The sequence below is a fragment of the Marmota marmota genome, unplaced genomic scaffold (assembly GCF_001458135.2).
Source record: "Marmota marmota marmota unplaced genomic scaffold, marMar, whole genome shotgun sequence".
Lineage (NCBI taxonomy): Eukaryota > Metazoa > Chordata > Mammalia > Rodentia > Sciuridae > Marmota > Marmota marmota.
The window spans coordinates 20,608,706-20,630,627 of NW_025999900.1; the positions used below are offsets into that span (position 1 = coordinate 20,608,706).

The 21,922-nt window shown below is 33.3% G+C and overlaps 1 protein-coding gene and 1 pseudogene across 20 annotated transcripts in view; both read right to left on the minus strand.

Annotated features, from left to right (window-relative positions):
* Positions 1-5,955: 5,955 nt before the first annotated feature.
* Mia2 (MIA SH3 domain ER export factor 2) overlaps positions 5,956-21,922 on the minus strand; it is a 102,486-nt gene continuing 86,519 nt past the window's right edge. For 19 of the 20 annotated variants that reach the window (XM_048798643.1, XM_048798639.1, XM_048798641.1 and 16 more), the window contains 5 exons: positions 13,205-13,327; positions 9,959-10,017; positions 8,629-8,857; positions 7,159-7,350; positions 5,956-6,229 (listed from right to left, as the gene is read on the minus strand). In XM_048798643.1, the coding sequence (XP_048654600.1) occupies positions 7,184-7,350; positions 8,629-8,857; positions 9,959-10,017; positions 13,205-13,327 (578 nt within the window). In that variant the 3' untranslated portion in view covers positions 5,956-6,229; positions 7,159-7,183. The remainder of the gene's footprint in view (positions 6,230-7,158; positions 7,351-8,628; positions 8,858-9,958; positions 10,018-13,204; positions 13,328-21,922) is intronic. The other variant, XM_048798640.1, reaches the window with a different exon arrangement.
* Positions 14,621-18,973, minus strand: LOC125615240 (annotated as a pseudogene).

Consider the following 21,922-nt stretch of genomic DNA (forward strand, 5'->3'; position numbering starts at 1 on the left):
TCACAATTATTGCCTGGACACTTAGAACAATACCTAACACACTACAGACTCCCAATATACATTTGTTGAATGAACAGCATATTTGGCTTAGCATTAATATTACTGCATGTAGAAAACATTCTGAAGAGAGAAATCAGATGAGTATTTAACAGGATGTGGAAAAGGATGAGAAAACAGACTGAAAGGCTTGAAATTCATGACAAAGCAACAAAATAAAACATAAACTGAACTCTTTAAGAAGTAGTACTGGATGAAGAAGGAAAAAAACATGAGACTGTTTGGATAGATGTCAATGAATACTGTAGATGGGCATGCCGTACCTTATCAAGAGTTTTATATATTGACCAAAGTTAAGTCCCACTGTCTTATGAAACAATTGTTTCTTAGTAAGGCAATAAATGATAAGCAGATAGGCTTGGTTCTACTCCATGACCCTTTTCTTTTTAATTTGCACTATTTTTTTAAAATTAGTTGTTGATGGACCTTTATTTTATTTATTTGTATGTGGTGCTGAGAATCAAACCCAGTACCTTATGAATGCTAGGCAAGCGTGCTACCATTGAGCCACAACCTCATAATTTGCACCATCTGTTGAAGAATTTTGCCAGGATTCATAAAAGAAATAAATAAAACAAAAGTTCTCTCTTGTAAAACAAAAAACTTTGGCCACAGCAAATATATAGAATGGTGTTCAAGTCTTAAGATAGTCCAATTTTTATCTCATTATTGCTTCTAATTAAAAATTACAAAGAAATTTTTAATAATAAGTCAGGAAACAATTTTGTTACTAAACATCTCTTTGAAAAATTAAATTTTCTTCCTCAATTCTTAGTTCACCTTTGTTTTAAAATGCTATATTCTCTCGTTATGTTCAGTGAAATAATTAAATCTAAAATTAGCCATTCTTCTGTTTTCATGAGTTACTTATTAGTTATTAAAGCTAATGATGAATTAATTTTTAAAATGATAGAGCTCTCCAATTTCTTTTCCCGCCCCCTTGGTGCTGAGTACTGAACTCTCAGCTTCACACATGCTAGACAGCACTCTAGCTAGACTCCAAGCTAGACCCCCCACCAACCCTCTAATTTAACTTATATTTGAAATGTTTATTCATTCACACACACACAGTGTTAGGAATCAAGACTAGGGCCTCATTCATGCTACGCAAGCACTCTACCACTGAGCTACATCCTCACTCTGAAATATTTTTTAAAACAGTCAACTCAAAGCAATCTATTATAATTTATCATATTAGACATTTAATTTCAATACTCAAAGTATTGAAATCAGCTTGTGTAATCCCTGGCTTTACAGATAAATTTAAATTCACTTAATTTTTACTATTCCTTCCCGTTTTTTGCTTTAAAAAAAATCCATTTAATTAAAATAACAACATGCCACAAATTATTTAAAATGCCCACCAGTAACTATTAGCTTTTCTTCTAAGATTTATAATTTCATGATCTTATGAAAAAAATGAAATTTAGTCATGTAATTTTTTTTCAGTGAAGCAATAACAAAATATTAATTGTTTAGGTTGTTTTTTTTTAACTTTTCAACTCTTAACTGTTCCACAATCTTAACAATGCTCTCCTTTTAGTTTCTTTAGAAACTAAAGATGTTAGCCTTACAATATCAGGCTGAACTTAACATGGCAAAAACTCTATCCAAAGAATAAAATGAATAAAGTATGAACTAATGATGGCACCATTTTCAGTAATACTACACACTATATGTATGTGAAATACCACTACAGACAACAAATGCAAAGTGTTAAGATTTAGCTAGTCAACTAATTACAACCAAAATGTTAGTCTTCTTCCATAAACAAAAAGCAATTCAGAAAACAGAAGGCTCCTAAGTTTTAATTGAGAGAAATGTTTCTCCCCTATTAATGAACCCATGACAAGAAAACATTTATTTCCTGATTATACATTTTCTTTACCTCATACCAAACCAAGTCTGTTCCTTAGTTCTCCAAAGTCTGACAGCCAGACACAGAAATGAAAAATGAAGTGAATTCAGTTCATACTGGAAGTTTTAAAGTAAATTCTCTAAAACAATTTTGGTTTTAAAAATCAAATTAAAAATACCTGCTTCTGAGATAATTCTGAGATATAAATATATCAAAATAGATTCTACTGTCATATATAACTAAAATGAACAAACAGAAATTTTAAAAAAAAATAAGCCTGCTTCCTAAGGCTATATCTAAAAGGAGAATAAAAATACCTGCCTTAACTCATTCTTAGAATTGTTTTAAAAAGTATAGAGTATTAGATGCAAAAACAAGTTTCTCCTTCTAACATCCAAATAATTAGTTTGGTAATAATCGCAAAGGTCCATCCTCCCATCCTCTCAGACAGCTTCCCAGTTTTTCCATGTGAACACACCCTATCACAGTCTAGCTGTTGTGTTTCAGCACTCACACCAAAACCACGTTCTTCCCAGGAGCTGCTCCAAGCCAAGGACAGAACACACCAGGGAAGCTAGAGAGAAACCATTCGTACTGTGAGGAACTGTGCTAACAGGCAATCTTTGCTTCACTATACTCTGACACTGTTCCTATCCAACTGTCCTTCCTTCCCTCCCTCTTCCCATTCACAGATGTCACATCTGAATCATAGTCTTCTTTCCCCATAATTCTTTAAATTCTCCGGTTAATCTTTCATGGTGTTTCTTCCTCAGTCTCCATTCAATGTCCAATTCCATCTTGGAAGCTGCTTATCAGAGAACCTAAACTAACAAACTGAATAAAAAAGTCTCACAAATAGATGCACCACACTGTGAATTTCAGAACATCTAAGATAAAGGAAAACAATCTTTTAAGTTTTTATATGGAAAAATACTGAGTTATCAACAAAAGAAAGAGGATAAAATTCTCATCAGACTTCTCATCAGCAACAATGGACACTAAAATTTAACATAATGGTATTAATCAACTGATATAAAAAGTACAAAAATGTCTGACCTATTGGAATTCTAAATCCAAATAAACTAACACCAAAAATTTACAAATTTGATATTCCATATATCCTTTCTTAAAAAATTGACTTGATAGTGAATTTCAACAAAATAAGACACTGAAAAACAAACAAAAAATCCAATAGGACAGATGGTCTAGGATCCAGATGGAACAGGAGAGCAATCCCAAAAAATCTGTAAAAGAGCAGATTCTCTTCATGGGCCTAGAAAGAAAACAGTCTGTTTTGCAGCAGGAGGACAAAGGCTCTCTCCAGAACAAAAGTCCTTAAAAAAAATTACACACACACACACACACACACACACAAGTTCAAAAGAAAAGATGTGAAAAGAAGTTTTTAAAACTTGGGATATGATGTCATATATAACTAAAAAGAACAAATAAATAATTTTTAAAAATTGGGATATGATAAAGAAGTGAGTACTGGCCCCAAGGCCAATTTGTCCAAGGATAAAGCAAACTAAAATTATCATTATTTTACGCTATTATTGGTGAATGAGTGAAGAAAGAGAGAGTTAAGAAAAAATTACTGATTTGACCTTGAGGATCCAAAGCATTCTCTTCTGAGTAACCCAGAAATTATGTCACTGGAACTTATAAACAAAAGTTTGTACAAAAGTACAAACTTAATACATAATTTGGTATAATAGTGAATAATATTTAAATGATTATATCAACACAAGTGCTATTTAATAATTTCCAAATTTTAGATCAACTATGGAACAATTACAGAAGGGCTATACTTGCATGCATAATATAGTTATTAGCAAACTTGAAAATATAAATGTATAGCTAACAGAAAGTAGTATATTGGCCAGGGTAGAAGAAGAAGGAAAGTAGAACTAAGGGCAGGGATATTAACAGAGATTGTTACCAAAATCACAGTCTTCCATCTCAAGGAACCAAGCCACAAATTGATAAATCAAGTTAGTAAAAGAGGAATTAGAGATATAAGCATATTTTCCAAAATTCTAGAACATCAAAATTAAGTATTGGGAAATTTTTACAATCTTAAATTGTTTAAAACCAAATAAACAAGAGAGACTATTTAGGACATAGAGCTGAGGATAAAAAGTATATGGGGGAAACTTACTATCATAAGATACATTCTATTACTTGATTTGTTTCAAATATTTATATTACTTTAATAAAAATATTTCAAAACTAAATGTTATTTATTGTATAAGTCCAAGTACGTTAAGTTACTCAGCCCACAGCAAGCCTTCCTGACTTCTACTACATTCTTATTCCATACTCTCCCTGCCTCCCCAATGATTTTGCTTCTTCAATTTGTTCCAATTCTCTATTGTTTGATTTGCCTCCTTCTCCATCCTTTCCTTTTACCTTAAGCCATGACAGGCCTCCCTATTCTAGCACAAACAAAAAATTCAATTGATTGGAATGTTCAAAATAATGTCTTTCCTATTTCTCTTTTACTTTTCATTCCATCTTTAAAAAACAGTCTATTTCCTCTGAAGTCTGGCTTTTTTGTTATAGCAGACCACAGGTTGCTGTAACAAAATACTATGAACTGGGTAAACTTATGAACTGCAGAAATTTATTTCTTACAGTTCTGGAGGCTAATATGTCCAAGATGATAAAGACGCTAATGAATTTGGTTTCCAGAGATGGTTAGCTTTCTAACTCACAAATAATGCCTTCTTGCCACATCTTTACATGGTAGGAGGGGTTAAGCTCCCTGTGCTAATCAAAATACCTGACAAGAACAACCTAGAGAACAAGTTTATTTAGGGTTCATGATTTCCGGAGTTTGGTCCATGGTCAGCCAACTCCATTGTTCTAGGCCCAAGGTGAGAAAGAACATCATGATGGAGGAGGAAAGCTGCTCAGTTTATGGCCGCCAGGAAACAGAGAGAGGGAAAGAGAGACCAGGGTGGGGGGCACACATAAGAAATTACAGACAAAATATCCCAAAGTGTACACCCCCAGTGATCTACTTCCTTCAGCAAGACCCCATCTGTCCACAGTTACTACCCAGCAATCCATTCGAATTATTACTTTGATCAGTTAATGGCTCTCATAATCTAAATATTCACCTCTGACCATTCCTGTGTTGGATATCATGTTTCTAACACATAAGCTTTTTGGAGGATACTTCATATCCAATCTATAACACTCCCATGGGCCTTTTTAAATAAAGGCACAAATCCCATTTCTGAGGGTTCCACCCTAATGACTAAATTCTATCCCAAGACTAACTCTTAATACTCAGACAGAGAGCACCATAACTCATGACTTGACAGACATTAAAAGACAATAAGTTTATTCCTATGCTCTCCTACCTTAATTCATAGATTGTTAGCTATTAAATGCTTTTATGTGCCTTGCCCACCTCCCTAAGAACAGCCTTATCAGCTTCAAAGACCTGGTGTATCTCTGGGCCAGGATGCTCTTGCCATGACTCTTCAAGGACAAACAACATAAAAGATAAAAATTGAGGAGCCATCAAAACAGGACATTCCTAGGGTCCTTGTTATTTGCCATGATTTATATTCTCTTCTATTTCCCACTTATGTGTTCTCTTAACAGCTATAGCAATTCATCACAAGACAGAGATGTTTACACAGAATGTGGCACTGATATAAAAAAACTTACATCTGACTTCAGGACAACTAACTGACCATGCCTTCCTCAGAGTTACAGTATACTCAGAGAAAAAGAAAAACACACCTGTGAAATGTACCTAAAGCTAATTAATATTTTTAAACCTTAGCCTTATGCAAACAGCCCTTTCACCAGAATAAAACTGGCTCTCTCCCTTTACTGGGGAAACCAGCGTGACAATCTCCAGTCACTGCTGTTATCTCCCTTCTCTTAGGAAAAGGACTAATAAAAGCCTTTCCTGTCTGTTTTCTCACTTGACTTGTTTTACCTCACTGAGTCAGCATTCTGGTGTGTGGCACCTAATACCTTGGGAGTTAGAATTTCAACATGAATTTTGAAGGGACACATTTAGACCACAGCAAACAAACTTTAATGTAATCATGTTTCTACAGTTCTCATTTCACTTAATATTTTACGCAAAGCATTTATTTTACCCAAGATTTACCCAATCTTTCTTTCTACCCTTTTTCTCTAAGGTGGGGATGGTAATGGAAGAAGAAAAGCAATACTTCACAAGACCAGGGTTCCAAATAACGTCTGGGAAATGCTAGCATGAAGTGTTCCAATTATAAATGCATCACTGCTGTGGTTCAAGAATATTTAATCTTCTGTCTTTTGCCACTGAAAAAAAAAAGCCAAGTAAATAACTAAAAACAACCAATTGCTTATAAGTGTTATGATACTTATTAGTTGGGCTTCATTATCTTTCCTTTCATAATCATTTGGTTGCACAAGACTAATAATAGGACACAAGCCTGAAACTCTCTAAAGATACTGAGTCCAAAGCTCAAAATGACACATTGCTTCAATATGTGTCAAATTATCCTGTATCAAATCTAACATTCCCCACAGAAAATAGTAAAGATCTTAAGAATTAAAATGAATAGTAAAAAAAAACCAACCCATAGATGAAAACCAGTGAATCAACTAAGATGATCAAAAGTTCACCATTAGACAGTGTCCTGATTTTCTTTACACTAGAAACAATTTTGACTTTTTAAAATATATTTAAAGTATTAAAAGTATGCTATTGCTTTGGGTCATTTATGTCCGTTTGTAAGATAATCAAATCAGAAAGGCCCACATCATAGTTATTGGTACAAGGAAAAAAAACTAATTTATGGAGCCATATTTATGGAAAAACTAGCTGATTTTTATTATCATCAATGCCAAACAATGCTTTAAATCAATTAAAATTATTTCATTAAGCATAAAGTTACTTTCACATTTGCTAAAATCATAGTAAATATATTTCTTGGCATAAAGACAGTCTTTTGGGGGGGTTTAAAGTATCCCAAGTGCAAGATTATGTATATAAAACTCCCATTATTGTTTATGTAATAGTGGATTAATCAAATTAAAATAGTTATACTATCTAGAATAAAATAAAATGGAAATAATTTACTCATAAGATTCATATTTAAATCATCTTTATTTACAAAATACTATCCTGAGAATTATAATTTCATTAAGCTTCAATTTGAGCAAAAGTATAATCACTTAAGTAACAGCAGTTACTTAAACTAAAAATAAGAGATAAGTCAAATTACTTTTGAAGAGAGATCAAAAATATTGTCAGGTTTCTTGTTGTGGTTCTGGATGTTCAGTAGCAGGCTCATTTGAAGGCGGAATCAACCCTGAAGGGAACTCACTTCTACTTTCAGAATGTGGGGGTGAGGGGAAAAATCCAGCTCTTGGGGGAAGATAATGAGGAAAACCCCTCGGTGAATAAGCATTTCTCACTGTTTAAAGAGATTGGTAAAAGACATGTTTAATTTAAACTGTAACTATAGCCCTATTAAATTTATAACTTCCAACACCTATTCTTATATTCAAACTGTGACAACAGAATAAGTATTTGATCTATTTTACATTGAGAAAAATACACTTTCTTCAATTATATATGATTAATGATAATATTATTAATTTTAGACACAATTTATCCTAACATTTTTTTAAAAAAGAGAAAAGAATTATTTCAAAATATGCAAAACTGACTTAAAAACATTAATAGTTTCCTAGACTTAAAATTCAGATTAGTGTTTCTGACTTGATACTATACTAAAACATTTCCAGTTAAACCAACAACTGTCTTCAAATTCCTCAAAATTTATTTTAATTCATCTTAACTAAAAATAGAGAATAGAAGAATGACTACATCAGAAAACTAATGTGCTTTTGTCTATTATTTGGTAATCATAACTTATTCTGCAGTAACCTATAGTTCTGAATGGTAAAGTATGACTATTAAAGCAAAGAATTAAGGCAGGGAGTTGTGGCTCAGCGGTAGAGCATTTGCCTAGCATACATGAGTTACTGGGTTCAATCCTCAGCACCACACAAAAATAAAATAAAAGTGTCCACCTATAACTAAAAAAAAAAAATTTAAAAAGCAATGAATTCTTTTTTTCATATATAAGACCATGAAAAAATTTCAATAAATCAACAAATAGGCCAAACATGATAAATGCATCTTAGGTGTTAAGTAAGTAGGGTCATATGAGACTACTACTTATGAAAAAAACTTTTTAAAATACTTTAGCCACTAATTTCAATTCTGAAATATAATTACTTTAACTGTTGAAATATTTTCTAACAAATAATATACAGATAACTTTAGTCTTAATATAAGACCTGCAAAAAGTCAATGACTTTCTGGACTACTCAAATTCAGAAATAGTTCCACATCATTAAAACAAATCAAGCTTAATCACTTCAGTCACTTCAACCAGTAATTAATACCCTTGCCCTGTTAGTCATTTTTCAGCTATGCTTCAAAATATTTCAAGCCTAGATTAATCCAGATCTCTGGCTCTATTTTGCCTATACCTGAAGCCTTATTATAGTCAACTGATGGCTGGCTGCCTTTTCATTTGGAAAAGTAATGGCACACTTCACTAAACATTAAAAAAAAATTATTATTCCACTGTACTATTTACTACCAGAATAGAAAAATTACCATCTGATTTACTATGCAAAGCACATATTAAGTTTAAAAAAATCAAAAACCAAAAACCTACTTGGGAATGGAGGGGGTGGTGGGCCAGGTAGAAAATAATCTCTAGATGCTCCATACATGTTTCCTGGAGGTGGAGGAGGTGGAGGAAAAGAAGGTCCTCTTCTCATGAAGTGACTCCTTGGGTCCACTGGAAACAATGGACCTCGGATTGGAGGAAGAGGTGAAAAACCAAAGCGAGAGCCAGTTGCTTGGTTTTCAGCAGGCAGAGATGAATCAGGCACATTTGAATTCTGAAACAAATTGACAAGTTACAGTCACTAAAAACAACAACAAAACTTGCAATCGCTTTCCTGAAAATCTTAGGCTTGAAAGAAAGCACATAGGCTCATGTACAGAAAGCATCTATGACAGTCTTAGAAAGCTACAGAGAAAGATTCAGTTTTCCACTTAAACCAACAGCTAAATTTTAGCTACTATAAGTATTTTATTAACTTAACAGAAAACAACTTCAATCAATAAAGTATATTCTGGTTAAAGATAAAACAGATATAGTCCAAGAATATCAAAATTACAATCTTTTATCAAGCAGATATTAAAACACAAGAAAGAACAAGATGCATATATTTTCAAAGTATCCAAAACCAATATTGTAATTGTAGTAAATAAAAGTGTACTGTCATGGTTTAGATGTGGTATCCCCCAAAAACTCACGTGTGAGACAATGCAAAAAGTTTCAGAGGAGAAATAATCAGCCATAGCATTAATCTAATCAGCAAATTAATTCCTGATGGGATTAACTGGGTGGTGGCTGGAGGCAGGTAGGGTGTGGCTGAAGGAAGTGGTTCATTAGGGGTGTGACTATGGGGTATATATTTTGTATTTGGAGAGTGGAGTGTCTCTCTCTCTCTCTCTCTCTCTCTCTCTCTGCTTTCTGATCATGATGCAAGCTGCTTCCCTCCACCACACTCTCCCCCACCATGATGTCCTGCCTCACCTTGAGCCCCAATGAATGGAGCCAGCCTTCTGTGGGCTAAGACCTCTGAAACTGTGAGCCCTCACAGTTTTCTACAGTTTTTCCTTTTCTACAGTTGTTCTGGTCTGGTCTTTTAGTAACAGCAGTGAAAAAGCTGACTAAAACATGTACTTTATGACACTCAGGTTAAAATCAAAGAGGGAAATCTAATCTTGTAGTCAACTAGTAAACTAACTCAAATCTCTGGCCTGCAAGTTGTACTTTATCTCCACAGGTTACAATTCAGAAAATAAGAAGCTTTAATGCTATATAGAAAGTTTATTTGTTAAGAGAGAAGCAGCTTTATATTCTATTCTAGTAAGCAAAGAGATTAGAAGGCTCTTGAAAACATGAATAAAATTCCAGTTTCAATACTTACATCAAGATCATCTTTGGTATCATTTGTACTGGATTCCATTTCTAAAGACATAGGCCCATCTAGAAATAAAAATTAAACCATGAAAAATACATGATTTATCACTACATACCTAGATTATTTCCAGATCACAAAGGACATTGACATTTTCTCATTACCCTTGTTGGCAAAGAAACCAGTTTGACACCAGCATTTTGTATTCAGGCACCAAGTACAGCCTGACAGCCATGAAAACTTTGGCAGAAAGAATTCTGCAACAGTCTATGGCAAGTGATTTCTCCAGCTGATTCCTAAGCAACCCTACAGCAGCAGCATCATAAGGAGACATATGGGAAGTAGCACCCTTCTCTTCTCTCCTTCTCTCTCTCCCTTTTCTACCTTCCTCAAGTGATATAGTTTAGCCATTTGAAGTTAGCTCCTGTTTTTAAATGAATGTTCCTGGACTTTATCATCAAAAGCAGTTCAGTCCCCAAGGAATAAATGCTAACTTCTCTCTGGCCACATCTACCTATTTTCTCTAAGCTTTCTCATTTAGTCACTCATTTAGTCATTTAGTCCTTGGATGTCTCTAAGGCTTCCAGTCCTCTCATCTAGTCTTCTCTCTTCCCTTCTTTCCCTAATTGAGTAGACTTCAAAGTCAATCACTTCAGCCAGAAGCACAGTCATTTTTCAGCTGTGCTTCAAAACATTTCAAGCTTAGATTAATCCAGATCTCTGTCTCTACTCCTGTACTTTGCCTATACCTGAGACACCTAGTACTGCCAGGAGTGGGGGGAAAAAAAAAAACAAGTTATGTGGTCTGGCACCACTCTATCATACTTCCAGCAGCATACTGCCTTGACCTTCCATGTCTTCTTAGCCAGCTTTCTCCTTAGCAATTCAAATCTCCATTCTCTTCAAAATTGCATGGTACACTCCTTTAATGTTTGTGATAAACATAAACATGCTGCAGCTATATTTTTATGATCTTTGCTCCTACTATCATGGAAAAGGATCCTTCTAGACAATCTATGATCCAGAGTCCAAAATCCCTCTCCCTCCAGCTTCCTCAGGGATCTTCCCCTCTCTGTGGGCTCCTTCCTGTCTTTCTGCTAGGTTCTAATCTCTCCTATTTAAGACTGAGAAAGAAAAAGAGAATCCTTTTGTAGCTCCCTCTCTTCTTCACAATGAAGAACTATTCTGAAAAAAAAAAAAACTATTCTGTACATATTGTTCTAAATTTCTCCCCTTTTGCTCTCATTTTACTGAAATTCATTTGCAACAACTACTGATCCACTGAAATTATTTTCCCCAACATCTGAAAATCTATTTATGTACTAAATTAAAATAGACGTGATTAGTCCTCATTTTACGTTACACTAGTTCCTCTCTTATCTAACATTTCACTTTCTGTGGTTAGTTATTCACTGTAAACTATGGTATAAAAATATTAAATGCAAAATTTCAGAAAAAAAGCAATTCATTTTTAGATTATCTACCTTTGAGTACATGAATACCATGTACTCAAAAAGAAGTACCATTCCACTCTTCCTATCTAGGATATAAATCATTACTTTGTTCAGTGAATCCGCTCTCTATATACTGCTGGTACACATGTATCAGCAGAGCATATGTATCAAGCTATGACTTGTATTACCTTTTTCATTTTTTGCTCATGCTCAAGTTTTTCAAGTTCCCTGAAAAGCAGCTTAAATGATACCCCCTTAATAGAGTTTTTCTGCTCTTTCAACTAGATGGGAGTTCTCCTTTTCACTAAACAAAGCATACTATCTCTACTGGGACTTACTATTCTGACCTGTACTAATAAATAAACATATATATTTATTTTTCTCCCTACTGAATTATTAACATCTTATAGGCAAAGAATGTATCTTACTATATACTGCATTTTATGCAAGGTATCTCCTAAATAGTACGCACTTAAAAATAAATAATCTGGTAAATCATTTATTGTTCAATTAGGGAAAAAATGAAAATAGTAAATAAAAAAATAAATAAATAAATAAAATAAAAAACTTTAAACAGCATTAGCTAAGAAATGAATGTTAATCATGCATATACATATTGAACATGAATTACTGGGGGAAAACAACCTCAAAAGCCAAACAGAAAAAATTATCTTAATTATAACCAATAACAAAAATATAGACTCTAGATTTGCTTCTTTGCTCACTATTCAAAAAAATACAAATTTTCTGAAACAAATACTTCAATGGATAATGTCCCCCAAAATATATACATATAATATATGCATATTATACATACATTGTGTGCGTGTGTGTGTGTGTATGTGTGTGTATTAGAGGATATAATAGAGGTTCCTTTCCTTTGGTAATTTATTCTCTTATCAATAAATTAATTTTAATACTCCACTTCTTAAAAATTGTTTTGCTTTCTTAATGTTATACATTTTTTAAAATGCTTTTGGGGGGGTTGTAGATGGGTACAATACCTTTTATTTATTTATTTTTATGTGGTGCTGAGGATCAAACCCAGTGTGATCAAACCAAGTGTGATCAAACTCACACTTGCTAGGCAAGCGCTCTACCATTGAGTTACAACCCTAGACCCTGTGTTATACTCTTGATTGCTACACTAGATGCATATACTTTCTAACTTCAGTGGATGGTTGTGAGGTAGTTTAAGTAAAAGGATACCTGACTAATAGTAGATTGCTCAGTAATTGTTAGTTAAATCTACTTATGAAATGTTGTAGCAAGGTAACTGATTAAATCATTAATAGAATATGTACCCAAATTGTTTTTCTGGTGGACTTTCTCATATACATTCACATTTGCCTAATTTCTCTACTTACTAAACAGGATATATGTAAGTGGACAGGAAAATTTTTAAATTTTTTTTTTAAGTCATAGCTGGACACAACATCTTTGTTTTATTTATTTATTTATTTATTTTTATGTGGTACTGAAGATCAAACCCAGCACCTCGCACATGCTAGGCGAGCACTCTACTGTTGAGCCCCTGGAAAATTTTTAAAATAGCCATGGAATAAAGTTTATCATCAAAGGTACATAGAAGAAACCCATTACCATAGTGCTCAAACCAATCGCCACAAAATATTTAGATGCCATGTCTGTGTAGAATATAAAAAGAAACATAAAACCAGGAAGTTTCAGGAAAGAGATTTCAGTCTTAAGAGCTAACAGACATACATTTACATTATTCTTTCATTCAGCTTCCAGTTCTTTAGTGTGTCACTATTATTTAAACACACAAAGTATTTCTTACCCATTTTATCCAAAGAAGGCATATTAAAACTTCTGAGTTCTGCTGGTCCAGATAATCTACCAGAATTAGAATAATATCTATCTTGCCTTTGTGGAGGAAGAGGTGGATCAGAATATGGTTGACCTACAAAACAGATTTTTAAAATATCTTCATTAATATAAACATAAAATCTAACTTACTTTATTTTAAAAAACTTAGAAATTTCTCCTGCTTCCAAAAATCTCTGACCCATATTATTGGTAGACAATATTAATCTTAGAAAAATTGCATACTATAAGCAATAACTTTGCTTTTTATATTAAATACAAGTGTAATTTGCTACCTTAGATTTTGAAAGTTTCAATTATTATGTATAAAAATGTGAGTTAAATCTATTTGAGTATAAAATGAACAATTTATCTTGATAGAATGTATGAAAACAGAACTCAGTTAAAAATACATTTATACATAAATTCATTTAACTTCTATTATTACTATTATGGTAGATTAAGATGAATAAACAAACATATCAACAAAGACAGAAGATAGCTAGCTACTAGCATAGGGAGAAAAGAACAAGAAAATATAAGCATAGCAAGAAACTTGTTTTATAGTGAAACAAGTAACAATATGACACCACAGCAGAAACAGCATCAGTCGGAAATCATCAGTAGTCAAATTTTTACTAAATTCAACATTGTAAAACTCAGCATCCAACTCAAACTAAAGGGAAAGATCTCTAACTCAATAAATGAACAGAGGTTCTCACTGCTAAGATTAAAGACATCTGGATAGACTCAAATTTAGACCCAGACTTTACCTAGGTTTATCTATACAGCCACCATCCTTTGTTCCTGGGGGTCATTTATGATGACAAAATGGTAATTCCTGAGTCCTTATGGAACTCAACTTTCTTGAAAAAATAGTCTATCTCATTCTTGGGAGGTGTTGGCAATCTTTGCCAGGTATGCATATGTCCAAGTCCAAATACATAGAGAAGGTCAAAGAGGGTGAATTGTGTGACTCTCTCCGATCCTATTAGAGATATGAACAAATATCCTCAAATTGCTTTCCACGATGGTTCCAGGCAGTGGTTCAGAATGTGAACTCCGTACAATCATTATTAGATAGGTCACTCCTTGTCTGACTCAGTCACATGGGACTTACTGAAACATTCCCCCCACACAAAGCCAAGGAAACCACCTAGCATCAACCAGAGTCAATGGAGAGAATTGAATTTAATGAGCTCCCAAGGGTTAGAGGATGTGATGGAAGACAGAAAGATCCAGATAGCCTTGAAGGCTCACTTACACTCCTTTTTAGAATCTTAGCAAAGAGCTATCTCAGTGGAGCCCAATTAGCCCTGTGAAAGTAAAGGCCAGCACTAAATACAGATCTAAACTGAGTTTTCCCTTTCTACTTCAAATACAGGATTAATTAAATGTCGGATTTGTACAAGAGGATGAAATAGGGAAACCTAAAAACCTCTCAACTCTTTCTTAATCAGGTCTCAAGATAATGTATCAATATTTTGCTTCTAAAATGCATGTCAAAAAATAAGCAAACTCCAAAATTTTTGAAATTTTGTTACAAATTTACTATATTATAAATCATATGCCCATGTTTCCCTCCACTGGCAAAAATAATCTGTTCCTTAAATCTACCACAGCCTGTATGTGCTAGATACTAGCAATATAGTGTTGTCTCAATACAGTCTGTGCCCTTCTAATCTAATGATAGAAATTAGTAAATATAATGAGACTAATGTCTTAATATAAGGGATACAAATTCATTCATACACACACACACACACACACACACACACACACACACTGGCCTAATGCTGATTAGAGAAATCAGAAATGGTGTTAAAAAAGGAATAAAACTTCCCTAAAAGGAAAGTAAAGAATGAACAAGTAAACAAGGGTATACTGGTCAAACACACCTATTCACACACACACACACACACACACACACACACACATAAGATAAAGCAAGGTGGAAGGCATACAATAAATGAAAGACTGAAATGTAGAAAATAAGGATATGAATGGTTCATTCTTTTCATTTTGCTTTCATACCTTTGTTTTCTAAGACTTTATAAGACAAGATATGATTAAAGAACAGGAAAAGAAAAAGGATCAGAGAGAATAATGAATGAGGAGCAGGAATGAATATAGAGGCATGATGAAGCAATTTCTCAACCAAGAATTATACTGGAGAAACAACTATCTCATATACGTCATCCATAGCTACTCTTGACAAGTGGAGCAATCTACTAAAAATGAAAATATGAATATGCTTTACCCAGCAATTCCATTTCCTGGATAAATGCACAGAACAAGTGTACAAAAAGTGCTAACTGCAGCATTGTTACCAACATTGAATCCCTGGAAACACTCTATAAATACTCATCAACAAGGATTGGTTAACTATATTGTAGATAATTTATATATACTGTGCTGATACTAAATAACTGTACTGCTATTAAAATGAAAAATTGTACTTATATTAAAATATAAGCTTTATATTAACATGTACATAATTCAAGAACATAATGTTGATAAGGAAAGTTGACAAAATAGATTTTTTTATTATATATAGATTGAAAGTTTATACATGAGCAGTTGCCTTTAAAGGAAGGACAGTAATGTGCCCAGGAAAGAAAATGGAATAGACCGCAACCCACTTATGTCTTACACATTTATGCTTTTTATGATTTTTTTGTTTTACTTCCATATTTAAACACACACATACATATTTGAAGCAAATATTAATATGTAAATCCTGGGAAGTGATAAACAGGACTGTGCTACAATATCTCACTCTGAGAACTTTGTTAAGTTACCTAATCTCTCTGAGCTTTTGTTTCTTCATCAGAGTTAGAATGATCAATAAAAAGCACTTAACATGGTATCTGGCACAAAATAAGCACCCAAAAGTAACTGTGATGATAAATTGAGTTCATTATTATGAGTGATATACAAGAATATCCTGTAATCATAATACATTTCACTGATGTTTGAGTTCCTCCACTTTCCCAAATGACTACCATATATCTTTTTCTCTCTCCAAATCACTGACAGTCCTTTCCTTTCCCATTCCCCTAATCTGATGATCTAGCCATGTCAAGAAAACTAAAGCAAGTGGACACCTCCACTTCCCCTCTACATTTGTTCTCACTTGCTTGGTCTTCCTTCCTTTCACAGTGGTTAAATGATCCACTTTCTATTTGTTTCTACAATTACCATCTGGATCCCATGCTTCTTGCTTACTACTCAAGGGTTTCACTTTTCCATCGATACCCTCTCCCATACAAAACATCCATTTCCTCTATCCTGGAATATTCCTAGTAACAGATAAACATGTACTAATATTATCATCTTTAAAAAACAAAACACCTTTTGCTCCAGCTATCATCTCATCTCTCTCCTTCATTCGAAGTAAAATTTTTCAGAAAGTAGTCTACATTTGTCCCCACATCCTAATCTCTCATCAACCCACTCTTCAGGAACAATGACAAATGAATCACAGTTTAATGCTACACACACATATATAGATATATGTGTGTGTGTGTGTGTGTGTGTGTATATATATATATATATATATATGTATATGTATATATATATATATACACACATACATATATATCAATCTGTAACTTATCAACAAAATATTAAGCATTAAAATTCATAGAGGATCACTGTATAAGAAGATATGTGATTAAGAGACATAAACTCCTTTAAAAAAAATAGTAGCCTCAAAATTTGTGAACAACTTTAAAATAAACATCCTCTGAGAGAATAAAAGCATAGATTAAGCAAAAATTTTAGAACAGCTCATTAGGTTAATGAAGACTTCATAATCTCATCAAGGGGATGAGATTTAACATAAACTTTAATTCCACCAAATGAATCCTATCTGAAAGAAATGTTCACAATGCAGAACAATGATCTGCATAAAAGCCAATAAAGTAAAAATCTATGTTCCTACTTCCAGAGCTGTACAAGGTACTCTGGTCTGCCTTTGCTTCTCAACATAAGCAGTAAAAGAATCTTCATCAATTAGGCTGTATATGTCTCTTTTTTTAATATTTATTTTTTAGTTTTAGGTGGACACAATATCTTTATTTTTTTAATTTTTATGTGGTGCTGAGGATTGAACCTAGGCAAATGCTCCACCTGAGCCACAACCCCTGCCCCAGTACATGTCTCTTTTTTGTTTACCTCTTCAAGACAAAAAAAAAAAAAAAACACGTTTTTAAGCATGCAAGCAAGAAGACCAGACTTAACTTATGATTATATCACCAAAGTATAGTGGCTTAGTCTCTTTTCTACCTCTTACATAAAATATATAACCTAAATCAGTAAACAAGAAGCACTGACAAAAGTAACAGAAACCACATACCCACTTCCTTCTTCTCAACAATTAAAACTAAGACTGTGAAAGTTCAAAAAAGTATAGAGTGGCAATGTGACATAATTCCCTTTAGTTAATGTCTCTACTTTAGGTAGCATAAGATTTGCAAAGGATTAAGATTCTTATTCTTCTCTATTACTACTCCCTCTTGGGAAGGGAAAAACCAGACCAGTTAGAAAAATATACGATGGGATCTAAAAAGTGTATTTTTAAACATAATTATATAGTAAGTGAAAATACATTGTAAGAGTATTATCCCTCTGGTAGATTACATTCCTGAGCTCTATTCTTCATTTCTCCCTGCAGCCTTATTCTGAAGAGGGAGAATATATTTCCTGTCCATTTGATTCTAAATTGTGATATGACCTGCTTTGGTCAATAGAATGTTAGCTGGTATGGCTCAGAGAGATGCATTTTTTTTTTTAATTTAAGAAAATCATTTTTATAGTACATAGGGCTTTTGTTTTTGCTTTTCTGTTTGTGTTTTGTTTTCTTTTGTTTTACATTTATCATGCCATGAATGCAGAGGGAATAGGTCCCAGCAGCTTAGGATCCTTTCCATTTTTTCTCATAAAATGTGCACCTCTGCATGGAACAGGCTGGTGCTTCAGATGAACCCAGGTATCTTTATTCTCAGCTTCCTTCTTTTTCTGATCATTCTTCTTCACATGTTTCAGGAAGCTGTCTCAGCTCTTAGAGTGCTTAATAGGATCAATATGCACATCAGTTCTCTTGGCAAGAATCTTCCCCTTAACTTGCTTATTCACAGTGCCAACAGCATCCTGGGTAACACTGTAGACTCTCTCAGTTTTGCCCCGTTAACATTTGTGGGGAATTTCTTTTTGAACAGTACCCATTCCCTTCACGTCGACAGAATCACACTTATGACAGATTAACATATATGTGGCCAAAGGAACAACTCCATGCTTTCTAAAAAGCCTAGAGAACATATATCAGGTTCCTCTCCTCTTTCCCTTTGTATTAGTCATTTTGGTCAATTACTTGAAGATGGTGGTTCCAGCCGAAAGCAGAGAGAAGCTTTAAAAAGCACTTGCTTGATTCTTCTTTTCTGCTCCTGTCCTCAGTCAATACAAGGATGAGAGACTCACAAAATATAATTGAATCTCTGAAGCCAAGACCAGCTCACTCCAGCCAAAAGTCAGACAACACATGTTAGCTAAGATCAGAAGAACCAAAAGAACTCAACATTGGCTGATTTTTGTTTTAAGGCATTGAGTTTCTGGATAGTTTGTTATGCAACATTACTATAGCAGTAGATATCTGATAAAATCCCATTTTCATTACTTAAATGTAAAAATACATATGAACATATATGCATAATTATATATATAAAGATATATATATATATATAAAGATATATATATAAAGATATAGCTATATATATATATATATATATATATATATATATATATATATAAAGATTTGAAGGAAAATACATCTATCTCTGGGTAAGTGGCATTACAAATGCTGTATAATGTTGTTTTGCTTTTCTCTATTTTGTTTTTGTTACTAAGAAAACCAATAAACCAAATAGTATTGACTTAAAAGATTAATTCTATTTCCTTATAATGAAAGACTATCAATTAGACCACTCTTCTTTTTAAGAACTAGATATACTAGACAAAACATGCTTTTTAAAATCTTTTAAAAATATCAAGGACTAACAAAGCAGGGAAGTATTATAAGAATGAGATCTGAAAGAATAAGAAAACTCAAGAGAGACCAGCCCAGCATTTGAAGCTACTTTTCAAGGAGGCATCTGCCAATTCCAACGGAAATTACTGACTTTAAGTTTATGGCCTGCAAAGGCAGGAACAGGGATGCTGGTAAATTCATTAGCTATAATCCCAAAGGTTATGTCATAGAAGGATAAATCAGAAAAAAAAAAACATTCCTCAACTCTGAAGGATCACAATCTCTAATTGTGATCCTGAATTATTAGTACCTCTTGCTTCCAGGCTGATGCAAACAAAAATCCTCCCTGGAAAACATGAATTAAAAAAAAAAAAAAACGGTTAAGTACCAAGAAAATGGGGGTGTAGAAATGATTATAGAGAGAAATAGAACATATATAGCAAAATAGGTTTAGGCTCAAATATCTATCAGAATAAATTAAAATTAAAACTAACAATATGAAGTTTATAAGAAATACAGCTTAAATAAAAGGATATAAGAAGGTTAAAAGAGAAAGATATACCACACAAACAAAAGGAAACTGGTACAGTCATATATAGTTAATAGGTTAATAAAATATGTAATCAAAGATATAAACAATGTGAGGCACAAATAATAAATTTCATCAAACACACACAAACATACACATACACTTCTGTAGCCAACCTAGAAAGAATACATATTATTCCTAAATATGTATGGAATACTTACCAAATAAAGCAAGTTTCAACAAATTTCAAAGGACTTAAATTATAGATTTATGTACTTAAACTAAACTGGAAGTAAACTAGATAATAATACAAAAAGATACCCGAAAAATTACACTTTTGGAAATTAATGAATGCAGCCCCTCCAGCAAAGGAAAATAACATAAGCATTCATCCATATACACATACATACATACTTGTAATAAAATATGTAAAGATTTGAAAAGAAAAAATAAAACTATAATTACTCAAGACAATATCATTTTATATGTAGAAAAAGCAAAAGTAGATTAAGTTACTAGATATAAGAATAATATATAAAATCAATTATTATTTTATGTACCAATTAAAAGAGAAAATAAAAATTTTAAAGATACAATTGTAATTACATAAAAAATATGAGATGACTAGAGATAAAGCTAACAAAATATGTACCAAATCTTCACATAGAAAATTACAAAGCACTAGGGGAAAATAAAGACCTAAATTGCTAACAGATGATTAATTCTACATTCACCAGTTTCAATTCCAGTGAGTTTTTAAGAAATTGTCCTGTAGATGCTAAAATTTTTAGGGAATTGAAACCTAAAAATAGTCAAAACAATCCTGAAGAAGAACAAAAAGGTAAGACTCGTTTACCAATACCAACATTCATTCAAAGCTTTAGAAATTAAGCCCAGCGCCCTGTTGTCCAATAGCTGTAATCCCACATATGAGGGAGACAGGAAGGAGGACAGGAAGCCCAACGCTAAAGTGAACAATTTATCTCAAGTTTGAGGCCACCCTGCCTCAAAAAAAAAAAGGGGGGGGCTGGAAATGTAGCTCAAGGTAAAGCACTACTGGGTTCAATTGAAAGACAGAAAAAAAAAAAGAAGAAGAAAAAGAAGAAGAAGGAAGAGAGAGAAGGAGGGTAGAAGGAAATAAATTAAGATGTGTGTTACTGGTAATACATAAAAGGCCAACAGAACTTAATAGAAAGCCAGAAACTCACTGACATATATACACTTAATTTCTGACAAAGATGACACTAAAGAACAGTGGAGAAAGGAGTGTTTTTTAATTAACGATGTTAATCAATTTGACATTCATATGAAGCAAAATGAAGTTTGAACCAAAAATGGTGGCACACACCTATAATCTCAGCCAACTCAGGAGGCTGAAGCAGGAGGATCACAAGTTCAAAGGCAGCTTCAGCAACTTAACAAGACCCTGTCTCAAAATTTAAAAAAATTAAAAGGGCTGGGAATGTGGCTCAGTAGTTTAAGTGATCCTAGGTTCAATCCCCAGTACAAAAAAAAAAAATGAATTTTGATTCCTTTTAGATACTGTTCACACAAAATTTATTCCAGGTAGATTAGAGATCTACAAATATTTGTTATATACCACAGGATATTATCTTCATAACCTGGAAAGTAAAGAAAGATTTCTTTCTTTTTTTTTTTCCTTTGTTACTGGGAATTGAACCCAGAAGCGCTTTACCACTGAGCTACACCCCAGCCCTTTTTATGTTGGAGTGAAACAGGATCTCACTAAATTGCCAACGCTGGCTTCAAAACTGCAATTCTTCTGCCTCAGCCTCCCAAGTAGCTGAGATTACCACACCCATCAGGAAAAATTTCTTAAGGAAAGTAACCATATTGAGAAGTGATCAGTAAACTGAACCATATTAATACCAATACTCTATTCATCAAAAAACCAATAAGAAAGTAAAAAAGCAAACCAGGGTTGTCCAAGACATCTGTCATATATAAAAACTGGGAATGAAAAGAGTTCATTTCCAGAAAATAGAAAAAACAGAAAAGTCAAATGTGCATGCAACTCAAAAAGGTACAAAACAGCAATGGATGTGTAATTTGTCATTAGAGAGCTTGCCTACCATGTGTGAGGTCCTGGGTTCAATCTCCAGTACCTCAAAAAA